The 12,654-nt window shown below is 39.2% G+C and overlaps 1 protein-coding gene across 8 annotated transcripts in view; it reads left to right on the top strand.

The window, feature by feature from the left end:
• Positions 1–12,654, top strand: part of Stau2 (staufen double-stranded RNA binding protein 2) — a 299,224-nt gene that overhangs the window by 141,665 nt on the left and 144,905 nt on the right. For all 8 annotated transcript variants that reach the window (XM_029533246.1, XM_021222069.2, XM_029533243.1 and 5 more), the window contains 2 exons: positions 3,631–3,762; positions 6,626–6,686. In XM_029533246.1, coding sequence (XP_029389106.1) covers positions 3,631–3,762; positions 6,626–6,686 — 193 coding nt within the window. The remainder of the gene's footprint in view (positions 1–3,630; positions 3,763–6,625; positions 6,687–12,654) is intronic.

Consider the following 12,654-nt stretch of genomic DNA (forward strand, 5'->3'; position numbering starts at 1 on the left):
GTAAACATTTACCGTGTCCTAAACACTTCCTATGTAGCTGTTGCTCTCCTTTCTGACAAGCTCCTAGTAGAATTGCTAACTTACAGTGTAGTGATAGGGAACCACTGCTGGAAACCTCAAGGTACAAAGCTAAGAATTCTCCTGTGTGTGATAGTAGGACCAAGAACACTGTGCTAGCCTTCTCACTAAGTAGACTACAGTAATGGTTTTGATCTTATATTCTTAGCTCTTAAGAATTCAAGGATCTATTTTGTTAATTTGAAAGGCTGAAATTATAGAATGATTTGTTCAAGATCATAGCCTGACCACCTGACCACCTACAGCGTACTAGAGAGCTACTTTCTGCAGACATTAGTATTTTCATGTAAAGATTTTATTTGTAATTACAGCATCTGTGAGCTGTGTAGGAAGATGACCCTTATACAGTTTTGACTTTTATAGTCAAATGACCCTTTGAGTGACCATTGTGTTTGTTAGCAAGGAATGAGAATCACTCTATATCACAATTCAAAGACTATTGTATTACTGTGTATGAAAGAAAAGTTGTGTGAGGCAGGGGATGAATGAGGATGGAAGGTTAGTCTGGGAAACACCTATTAGGAAGGAAAGACATCTTTAGAAAGGAACAGAATAGGTCATGTGGCAATCTGGCAGACAGAGATAACCAGTTGGTTCCAGGATAGGAACAATTGCAGCCAAGTCCAAGGGCAGGAGCCTGGGTTGAAAGGGCATCAGGTATGCAGAGATTATATGTGGGGACAAAGCAATGGACACTAGAGGTGATCTGTTGAGGGACACGTGGGAGGTGAAAGCAGGTGGATGGGCAGCATCTGTGGGTCCATGACCTTTGGCTTCTGTTTACTTTGGTGAGTGTCTTTTGGGACTCCCTCCTCCAACCTCCCTTACACCCCTCCCCCAAGAAGTGGAGGAGGCTTTTGACTCAGTTGGTTTAATCTCTTCAGGAAAGATTGTTCCAGAACAGTGTGAGGGCTGGTGAGTCTGGGGAACAAGCCAAACCCTGGGAAAACAGCAGGTATTGGAAAGGCTTAGCTGAGGGTGGGTGTGCATCTTCATAGGGCTGTGTTGAGGTCAGGGTCAGGCCAGCACTGATAGGGCAGGGACTGAGTTCACGCCCCTCCTGCAAGGGCCTGCCAGTGTGTCCACTCCTGCAGTGCTGCTCAGCTTAGCACATAGAAGCCTAAGCAGCCAGCAGGTGGACTTTCTCACCAGGATGAGGAGCATTGATAGCTCTCACAACACTGTACAGACTTGAACAGTGTGGTAGGTGGTGTAGTCAAGTGTGGTAGTTCCATGTGCTGTAGCAACTGTACCCAAATCCTGGGCAGCACATCCCTTTAGCATATCACTGGCATACTTAAGTTTTTATTTTGTTGCCTTTGTGTTGTGGATCCTGTTTCTTAAAAGTGATTAATTTACTAAAGCTTAAAGGTAGTAATAGAAATCGCAGCTTAAATAAAACTGAAAATTATAAATGGTTAATTATACCCAACTGCAGATGCCAGGCAGGAACCTGTACTCTAGAACAGGGACAATAATGACTGCTTGTGTTCTGCTTTAATCAGTAAGGCAGGGTCTCCCAGCCAAATCCAGAACTGCCTACTATGGCTGCTCAGAACTTGCTTGCTCTGCGAATACCTTCTTGTCCCACTTTCAAGGCTTGAATTCTAGGCGTGTCATCACACCCATGTGCATGCCCTGTGTAAGTTCCTCAAACACAAATTCTCGTCTGTGCAGCTAGTGCTTAGCTGACCCTGAGCTCACAACCAGTTTTTATTAATATCTTTTTTTTTTTTTTTTTTTGAGACAGGGTTTCTCTGTGTAGCTCTAGCTGTCCTGGAACTCACTCTGTAGACCAGGCTGACCTCAAACTCAGAAATTCGCTTGCCTCTGCCTCCCAAGCGCTGGGATTAAAGGCGTGCGCCATTTTTTTTTCAAAGATTTATTTATTTATTTTTATGTGAGTACACTGTTGCTGTCTTCAGACACCCCAGAAGAGGGCATCAGATCTCATTACAGATGGTTGCGAACCACCATGTGGTTGCTGGGAATTGAACTCAGGACCTCTGGAAAAGCAGTCATTGCTCTTAACCACTGAGCCATCTCTCCAGCCCCTAGGTTTCTTTTAAAGAGCAAAAGTAATTTAATATGTGCAAATTTATCTGCCCCCTTCTTATGGTAGCTATATAAAAGTTCAGGTATGAGAAGACGTACTGTGCCTTACTCTCTTCCTCAGAACTGGTCTCTTTCTATATAAACTTGAGAATCAGGTTGTCAAGTAGTGTAAAATACATGTGAGATTTTGAAAGAAATTTGGTGAATTTATAGATTGGATTTTTGGACACCAAAAGCATTATATCACCGTTGTCTGAAATCTGCATGCCACGTTCTTCCATTTATTAGTATTTTTAATGCTAAGGTTTATTTATAATTTGTATGCTTAAAGTGAACAAAGGTTTATTTATAATTTGTATGTTTAAAGTATTTGCCTGCACTATATGTGTGCCTGCAGAAGAGGGCTCCATATCCCTGGGAGCGAGACTCAGAGTTGTGAGCCGCCATTGAGATGCTAGTGACTTAACCTCAGTCCCCTGCAAGAACAGCGCTATTTTAATGTCAGTTTGCAGATTGATCCTTGTCTTTCCACTTTTCAGTTTAGTTTTTATAATTTTGTTTCTCTTAGTACATGAGAAAAAAGTCAGGTACTAAGACATGACTTTCTAAAACAGTTTTACTCAGAAAATGTGTGTGTGTGTGTGTGTGTGTGTGTGTGTATACACACACATGTGGGTGTATACACATTATGTTTATGTTTACAAAAGGTTATGGGAAGTTTGCTGTTCACTAATCAGCTATGATTGATTAAGCATTGTAGTTGGCATAGAATTTCTTAATTTCCAAAGCAACAATGACATAGTTGCTATTCCTGCTGTGTTCATGAGGAGCTTGACGGTTAGGGAGTTGTTAATAATGCTCAGCATCTTATGCCAGGAGATATCAGAGAGTTGAATTTCCTAAGTCCTTAGACTCACTTGGACGCCTTTTCTTCATTACACTATTATACTCAGCCTAATATAATAATTCTCTTTAGGAACTATTTAATATAATGTTTTCCATACTGGATATTGAACCTAGGACCTTGTATGTGTTAGGCAAATATTCTAACAGTGAGCAGTATTCCCAGCCCAAATATAAACTCATATAAACTTTGAGCATCTGTTTAAATGACAGCAATATGAAATTCTGCTTTCTCAGTTTATTACTGGAAATAAAGAGTACTAAATGTAGAAACAAACCCTATGTTGATATAAACCTTACTTTTTTATTTGTTTAAATGAATATGGCTTAAAAAAATCAAAATGTATAGGGTTTAAAAATACCAAAAATATATAAGGAGGCAAAAAGTCCTGGAGGAGGGGGCCTGAGGGGGCGGCCACAGTCTGAGAACCCTGTCCCATATGTTCCCATGTATATTTTCACTTGTGTATAGAGATTTTATCTCTCTGTTTTGTTTGGACTAACCTTCCTATGTTTTAGTTCTGGGCAATGCTTTATACTGTAAGGACTTCCTGTTTGCTAACACACTGTCATGAATTTCTTTAACCTCAATAGGTCAAGGTAGGCAATGAAGTTGCGACTGGAACAGGACCCAATAAAAAGATAGCCAAAAAAAATGCTGCTGAAGCAATGCTGTTACAGCTTGGCTATAAAGCGTCCACCAGTCTTCAGGATCCGCTCGACAAGGTAAGTGCGGGCCTTAGTGGCTATGTGCCTCTTGCCCGAATGCTGACATGACTACCTTACTCTGATTTCATCTGCTATTAGAGTTGACTTGGAGTTTCATTTTTATGAGACAGTACTCTCCATGTTAGATATTGTTGGTACAAAATAGCATCTACTTAAGGGGAAGATGAAGTGTTAGTGGGTAATGATAATTTTAGGATTAGCAATACTAAAATATTTGTATGATGTTCATACCAATATAATATTGCTTACGTTACTGTTTCGAGTCACTTTTGTCTGTATTTGTGTCTTTTAGAACAGGAACAAATTATTAGTCTTTGTTTCTGGAATACAGGTGGAAACACTGCAAACAAAATTTTAGCTTAGCTCTTTAGAACAGTAATTATATTAGACAGGCTCTCTATAAACTAAATTTTTGTTTACTTTAAATTTAAAGGTAAACTGAGAGAGCATTTACTTTTCTCCCAAGACCATGTTCATGGTCCTCTATTTCTTCTGCAGCAGATAATGACATTATCATTTCTGCCCTTTGGGAAAGCTGGTGACAGATAAATTGAATTAATTTTCTTTTTTATTACCGTTTTCTTATTCATGCTTATGTAGAAATTATTTCTGTTAAGCATTTTGTTTACATAAAAATTTACAATAAAGCAGGAGCTGAAGGGGCCTTATCTGGCATCAGTGGCAGGGGAGGCCCTTGGTCCTGTGAAGGCTCAATGCCCTAGTGTAGGGGAATGCAGGAGTGTGTAGGTGGATGGGGGAGCACCCCCATAGAAGCAGGGTAATAGGGGATGTGAAAGGGGGAACTGAGAAAGGGGATAACATTTGAAATGTAAACAAATAAAATATCCAATTTAAAAACAGAAAAGTCGTTTGCCTTTGAGCAGGCCTTTCTTACAGGCTCTGTTTCAGAGATGGCCTTAGTTTTTGCAGGGCACATTCTTTATGCTTCGAGGGAGAAACAAGACGTCTTCTGGTGAACATTTAGAGGTGCTTTGCTTAAAGATGCTGTCAGGTTTTTCAATGATTAAAAAATTCATTTGTCTATGTGATAGAGTTTTCAATTGTTTGTTTGTTTTTTAGCCTGGCTAATCAATGCCTTTTCTCCTTTAAAAAAGTATTTGTAACATAAAACACATGTTTGCATTTTGGTAAATCTTGTTTTAATTTAGTACATTTATGTTGACATAAAACCGATGAGTGACTTATAAAAATATGTCTTTAGAGACATTTATTTGTAAATGAAAGACATCTAAACAAAACTCAGTCTTTTCCTTTTCTTGAGAATTTTGTTTGTTTTTGCATACATACTGTATTAGCAAGTATTCTCCAGCGAAACAGAACCAACAGGACATGGGCACTTTTGTGTGCATGCACTTGTGCATTTGTAAACATACAGACTTTTGTTAAATAATGGCCTACATGATTGTGGAGGCTTGGGTTGTCTGCAGTCTGTGGGAAGGCCTAGCAGGCTGAAGACTCAGGAAGCAGTTCCACTTCTAGTCCACAGACAGTTTGCTAGAGAATTCCTTCCTCGGGGAAATCAACATTGTTGTTGTTGTTGTTGATGACAACATTGTCAGTTGATTGCATGTTGTCCTCCATATTGTGAAGGGTAATATGCTTTACCTAAAGTCTACCAATTTAAACGAGCACATCACCCCAAATGCCCTCAGAAACACCCTGATTAATGTTTTACCAAATACTTGGACGCTGGTCCATACACCGTGACGTATGAAGTTAACCATCACACTCATACCCACTAAATGTCAGACATAAGTGGACAGAAACCTAGTCTTTACTTTCAAGGAACTCAGCCATTAAGTGTTGGGGGTGAGGTGTTCTGGTCATATTACAAAGAGAAGGGAGGTCGGTTGTCACTGTTTTAATACAAAGCAAAGGGCTTAAAGAATTGTTCATTTAAGGCTTAAATTTAATCTAGTTATGCATATAAAACTAATCCTCTCAGAAGTGTGCGGAATGGATTTGGGCGGAGAGACTGATGGTACAGAGGGCAGTCAGAAGGCAAGCAGAGTTGTTCAGATGACGTCCAAGCAAAGAAACCAGTGTTTGGCAGAAAGAGAGGAAGGGACGCTCCATGGCTATTTTGTACGTGTGTGTGTGTGTGTGTGTGTGTGTGTGTGTGTGTGTGTGTGTGTGTGTTTGGTAAATTCACATATAGGTCATTTGTATGGTGGATGCAGAGGAAAGAACACTGACACAAACAGGAGCCAGAGAATGTCTTTGGCATGCAGGTGGTCGTCACATGCTGAAGAGAGGTCAGATGAGGAGCAGGGCCTTGTGCAGTACCAGGTGCTGGCCCTTTGATGACCCGGTCTTCTGGGAGAACAGCAGGTTCCGTGAGCCACTGAGCTGTTTCTTCAGCCCAGGCCATTCTTGTTTTAAGCTTTGCTATTCATCCTGCTGTCTCTTTTCTTCTTAGTTGTACACTTTACACTTACTCATCATATCTATAGTCCTTTCTCATCGGATTCTAATTCCTTTCTATATAAAATGCTATTAGTGGACCATCAGTGTAGTACAGCGGTTAGAACACTTGCCTAGCTTGTACATAAGGCCCAGGATTCAAAGGTTCAGTACTTGGTACTTCACCTAATATAAACAAAAACAACTGCAAAAGAAAAAAGAGAAGAAAAAAATAACCCTTAAAGTATGGTTACTTTCTACCTCTTGCCTTAGGAGAACTAACTGCCTATCAGGTCCATGACCTCAGAACACTCTGGTCTGCATCTTTAGAAGGCAGAATGGTAGCAACACCACATTAGATTTTGTGAGGGTGAATGAGATTACCCATATTCATACAGAACAATTAGCTCATTACCAAATATATCTTGTCTTTCAGACAGGTGAAAACAAAGGATGGAGTGGTCCAAAGCCTGGGTTTCCTGAACCAACAAATAACAGTAAGTTCCGTGTGTATGTGTGTGTGTGTGTGTGTGTGTGTGTGTGTGTGTGTGTGTGTGTATTATGCAGTTGGCTGTCATCACTGGTCATAACTGCTTCTGTGTAGCCCATAGATGCAGTGCTAAGCACTGTGGAGGGAATATGGGAGTAACAATGTTTGCTGTACTGAAACTGGTGAATAGCTGGAAAATTGAGACATAATACTTGAATCCTTAAGACACCTCAGGATGAGTACCATTAATCTACACAAGGATAATACTTTAAAAGTTGCCTTTTTTATTTAAGTAACATTATTATAAGTAATAAAATACAAGTCTAAAAAATCTATTATCTCTCAATCAGTTTTTTAATAGTTCCAAATTCTTAGGTATAAAAATAATTTTATATAATTTTAATATGAACTTTTTCCTATCTTTTGTGAGCCCAGACCTTTGTGCATAGTAGACAAGTATTCTGTCACTGACCTATAGCCCCAAACCTCGTTTATACATATATACAAACATACATACATACATACACACACATACACACACACGGTATATATAATATATAATTATATATTGTATTTATCTATAGTGCAAATACAAGTTGTTATGCTGTTTGCATTGTCACATACATTTATTTTTGTTGAATGCTTAGAATTTTTAAGGCTATTAAGTTAGTATTAGATTGTAAATATGAAATTTCATAACTTTGTTCCTCCTGATAGTCAGACACTTGAAAATCAGCTGACTTAAAATGATTGTGACTCAAATACTTTTTCATTGTGCATACATATATTTTTCTTTAAAAAAAGACATTTTAAAAATGTATTTATTTTCATTTTCTGTGTATGGGTCTTTGCCTGCATATCTGTCTGTGTACTGGGTGTGTTCTTGGTGTTCACAAAGGCAAGGTGAAGATACTGCTCCTTGTGCTGGAGTTATAGACAGTTGTGCGCTACCAAGTGGGTGCTGACAATCAAGCCATGGTCCTCTGGGAGAGCAGCCAGTGCTCTTAGCCACTGAGCCATCTCTCCAGCCCCTAGATATTTTTCTTCAATATCACATGATGAGAATATTGCTCAGTGGAAGAGCACTTGCCTAGCATGCACTATGTCCTAGGCTAGGTTGCCAACATCTCAAAGACCAAGCACCCCTCCCGCCTGAAAGGCATCCTTTTGTTTTTCCAGTGTAAATCATTGAATCCAAGCATTGCCTGGTCTCATCTCCTTTCTACCCCTTTTCATTTAATGCTTGCAAAGCTTAAGTCTACACACTGTCATAACAAGGGTTCATTTAATGCTTGCAAAGCTTAAGTCTACACACTGTCATAACAAGGGTTTATTTGGCCTTTATTACTGGCAGTTCACCATTTGATGTAAGTACATGGAAATCAGAAATGATTCTTTTGAAACCGTGTTCATAGAATTGAATTCTTGGATCATCAAAAATCACCTCCTTCAAACAGTATTGTAGTGAGATGATAGTGTGCCTTGCTGACTTTTCTGGGAACAATTTAAATCAATCCTTGGACTTTATATACACAGGGTGATACACGGGCCAGGCATGTAGCCTGGGAAAAGTGGGATCAGTTCAGGATTCTCCAAGTTTCTGCTTTATTCCTCTGATGTTCGATATATTTGCTTGTACGAACTTGGTCAGAGGATGTGTGGAACACTAAATTGATTATGGTTTTATGTAAAGCATTCAGCATGTACTATCTATTAGTAAGTTTGCAATGAGTGTTCATTTCTATACCTTCTCTCTTTTTTACAAAAAGGATATAATGCTGTTTATGTTGACCGAAATTCCATTCTTACACTTTTTACCAGATTTTTTTTTTTTTTTTTTGCATGAACATTCTGGCCAAGGAATTTATGGGTTACTCTTGATATTTGCCACTGGTTAGTTTTGTAAAGAATGTGACCATAATATATGAAAGACATACAATTACTAATCTGGCACCTTAAGTATGAGAGCACACTATAAATGACCTGCATGCTGCATCCATGCAATTGATATTTTGGCCTTAGAGTTTGTTTGTTGAGTTTACTTATTTTTAAAAGACTGGTTATTTTTTAATTTACGGGTATGTGTACATTTCTGTGAGAAAATGCCATTCATGTGTGGATGCCTGGGAAGACCAGAATAGGACATCAGATTCCCTGGGAATGAGTTACAGGTAAACTGACCGATATGGTTGCTAGGAACCCAACTTGAATAGTCGGCAAGAACAGCATGTGTTCTTAACCGCTGAGCTATTGCTTCAGCCCTGATTTATTTATTTTTAATTTGCTGAGGGTTATTGAACATTCTATGCAAGTATAGAAAGAGTTACCATAAGAGGACAATGAAATGTGTAAGGATGCGTATCGGTTTTGTTTTGCACATAAAACTAAAAAATGATAAAAGTATTTGAAGCCTTTGTAAAGCTAAACGATTGAATATTTAGGATCTTCTTTAGTCTCTAACAGTTAAAACTGAGGTTTCATGTGAGTGTTTCTCGCCCCTTCCCAGCCGTGAGAGGTCAGGAGGTAGACCTGAAGGCCCTGTAACACTGATAGCTCAGACTAGGCCACTGTAGTGGCTGAGGGCAGCCCAGCTCGGCACAGGGTTGGCACCTATTGATTGACCTAAAGTCAGGTGACAACACTTAAACATAGCAGGAAAAAGGTAGTTTCTGCTCATAATTGATCACCCAGGTAAGAAATCAATTCTTAAAAATTAATTTTAGTTTTAATGGTAATATTTTTATTAACATCTACTTAAGTTCTTGCTCTAAGTGATTTTTTACCCATCTTAGCATTCTTCAGGAACAGGTGTGAACAGGATTGCTGGAGGGTCATGAGGAAACAGGCTGCCGGGACTGACTAGCATATGCCATCCAGCCTTAAGCATGCTGTGTTTGCAAAGTATTATGCATACTGCTATGTAAAGCTGGAATCTTAACTATGAACAGTAATTAGCAACACTGAAGAGCATCTAAAACAGGAGTGTTGCTGTGTGAAAATACTAAACGGCCATCTTTACTATTTTCTTTCCTAAACTCTTCATTACTTCAGTTTCTAGTGAATCATTATTTGGAAAAATAATACAAAATTAACTGGGGACCAAATGTACTAGAATTAATAGAGAGTGCAGTGTTGGAAGGAGGACATTTTAATCTGGCACACCAGCACTTAACTATAAGTAGACAAAAAGGTTAATGGACATGTACATTTAATTTTTTGTGGTGGAAATTTTTTTAAGATTACAGTCATAAGAAACTACTAACAATTACAACTAAGAAATAGTTTAAATGATTTTACAAGTGATTTTGATTACATAGCCTGATTCCTCAACTTCTTTTCTTGGCTTTACTGCCTGTACCTTTAAAATACTGACCAAATTTTTGTATGTTGCTTGCTTTCTTCATTTACTAAACTTTATCAGAAGGGTAGACAGTTCTAAGTGTGTTTTTTACCTTTTGAATAGCTGTCATAATTATGTTGAAGAACAGGAACACATTACTCTTAAATGTGAAATTTGTGTTAAATTTAGCATAGGGCAATTTTATGCTTGGCAGACACATAAAAAGCTGGGTTTTACAGTTGAATGACTCATTTTAAAGATCTGATGGCTCAGGGAAGGCTTTGTAAAATATTTAGATATAGTTCAATTGATAATATTTTTTTTCTACTCACATCCATGTTTCTTATTAATACAAAGTTTTACTTAAAAGAATGTTCATTGTTTCTTAAAGGTGAACTCTGGCTTAATTCAAAATTGGACTAAGCTCAAAGGTATTATCTGAAATGTGCTAAATCCACCCAACTAAAAGATTATTTTGCAGCATTTTATTACATTTTCATTTAACCTCTTTTAAAGTTTCTTGTTAAGTGTGTGGATCTTCTTAGCTTGTCATAGATGACCCATAATGGTCTATTGGGACAGGATCAAGTTCTGACCTGCCTTTCACTGGCTTAACGAGCTACCAATATCAATTGTGTCCTATACAAGTTGCATTAAACCCAGTACATTTTGAAGCCAGCAGGCCACATCATCCTGGTCCGTCCATGTTGGACAGACTGCCAGTCTCTCGTGTGCTGTACGCTGTATTTAGCATCTCGGCTTTCCTCTTTCATTTTCATAGTCTTTCTGGTATCTGTTTTTCTTTTTAATGTAAAGTTTTACTGTTTAGAAGTACAGCACTTTGCATTTCCTTTTTAGCTTCATTGCTTTTTCTTTCTTTACTGAAGTCTGACTAGGACTTCTGGTACTATTTTTTTAAGTTAATTGTTGGAGAGTTCACACATGATGTATTAATGTATTTTGATCAAATCTCTCCTCATTCCCTTCCTTTAAGTTCCTTCCCTATTCCCATGTCATAGTTTGATTTTTCTTTGCTATGATAAAAACACTCACAAAAGCCCACTTGGGTTAAAAAGGGTTTATCTAACATACAGATTTTAGTCCATCATTGAAAGAACCCATGACGGGAGCTTGAGGTAGGAACAGAAGCAAAAGCAGTGTAGGAATATAGTTTACTGGGTACTTTTCAGTTTCCTTCTGGAATCCAGAACTACCTGGCCAGAGCACAGTTATAATCGGATCAAAGCAAAACCAAAATTTAACAATGTAAAAAACCCAGTATTCAAAGTCTGATAATCATTCCTGGTCTTCTGGGCTCCAGAGGGCTTGGGTAGCTCCACCTCTCCAATTCTGGCACACTCAGCTTATCTCATAGGCTCAAATTAGCTCTGTTTTATAGCTGCTGCTGTTGATGACATTCCTTCCAAAGTCCTGGCATCTCCATCATTCTGGGGTCTCCCGGGCAACTGAAGCTGGTTCTCCACCCGTGCCATCTGGGCTTACACAGTGCCACCCTCAGCTGTTCTCCATGGCCCTTTTATGCCTCAAACCCAGTACCACCTGAGAGACTCTTAGACATTCCCAGATTCTGCTTCCAATTTGAGATGCATTCTTGGTCCTCTGCTTGACCACAGCTTGTGGTCCTGTTGTCCCTAAGGAAATAATTGACAGACATTTTTGCCTCAATAATGTTGGTCTCTTGTTAATCACAGCTGATTTTTCAGCCCCAGTCAACCCCAAACCACAGATTGCCAAATCAGATATAATACATGAGTGGCTCTGATTGATAAGTCTTTGCTTCCCTCTGAAGCTTTACAAGTCAGGCCTCCAACATCTACATTTCTCTTAACAGTTTTATCCTTCAAGCTCCCACCAAACTATCCATTAAGTTTTGAGCACTCAAATGGCTTTTCTGTCCCAAAGTTCCAAACACTTTTACATTCTCCCCCCCCCCCCAAACAACATCGGCAGATCCATCTCAGCAATAGTTAGATTTCTTTTGTTGCCGTAAATCATTGTGACCAAACCTGATTGGAAAGGGTTCACACATCCTGTTCACAGTCCATCATTGAGGGAAGTCCGAGCAGGAACTTGAAGTGGAAACTTAAGTGTTCTTTGGAAAGTCAGTTGTGTTGGATGGTGTTTTGCTGGGGCAAACATGTGAAAGAGTGATTTCCTGAAGCAGAGAAGGTGAAAGGATGTTTTGCTAAAGCAAACATGTGAAAGGACACGTGATGAAGGATTCTTGTTAATGACATGCATGTATTGGTTAGTTGAGCTCCACTTGTTGGAACTCCATAGAGAGAAACACAGCAAAAAACCTTCTGGAGGTATGCTGCGGTTTCTTGCCACTTCCAAGGACTCCGGCTGATTGGCAGAGTGATGTCAGCTGATACAGGCTCGTGCTGAGGTGAGACCTGTGGAAGATACAGGATGTTTCAAGGGAGTATAAAAAGGGCTCGAAGGACAGTGACAGAGGCTGAGCTTGGCTTGTTTATAGAGCTGACTACACAGCTTGTTGGTCTTAAGTCTTTGCTGATGTCCTCACTGGGAAGAGGTCCAGCAGAGACCTTTCCTGGCATTCCTTTTGACCCTGGTCCCTCCTGCTGACTCGCTCTGAGGCGAGGCTGCCTCT

This window comes from Mus pahari, chromosome 22, assembly GCF_900095145.1.
Source record: "Mus pahari chromosome 22, PAHARI_EIJ_v1.1, whole genome shotgun sequence".
Classification (NCBI taxonomy): Eukaryota; Metazoa; Chordata; class Mammalia; order Rodentia; family Muridae; genus Mus; species Mus pahari.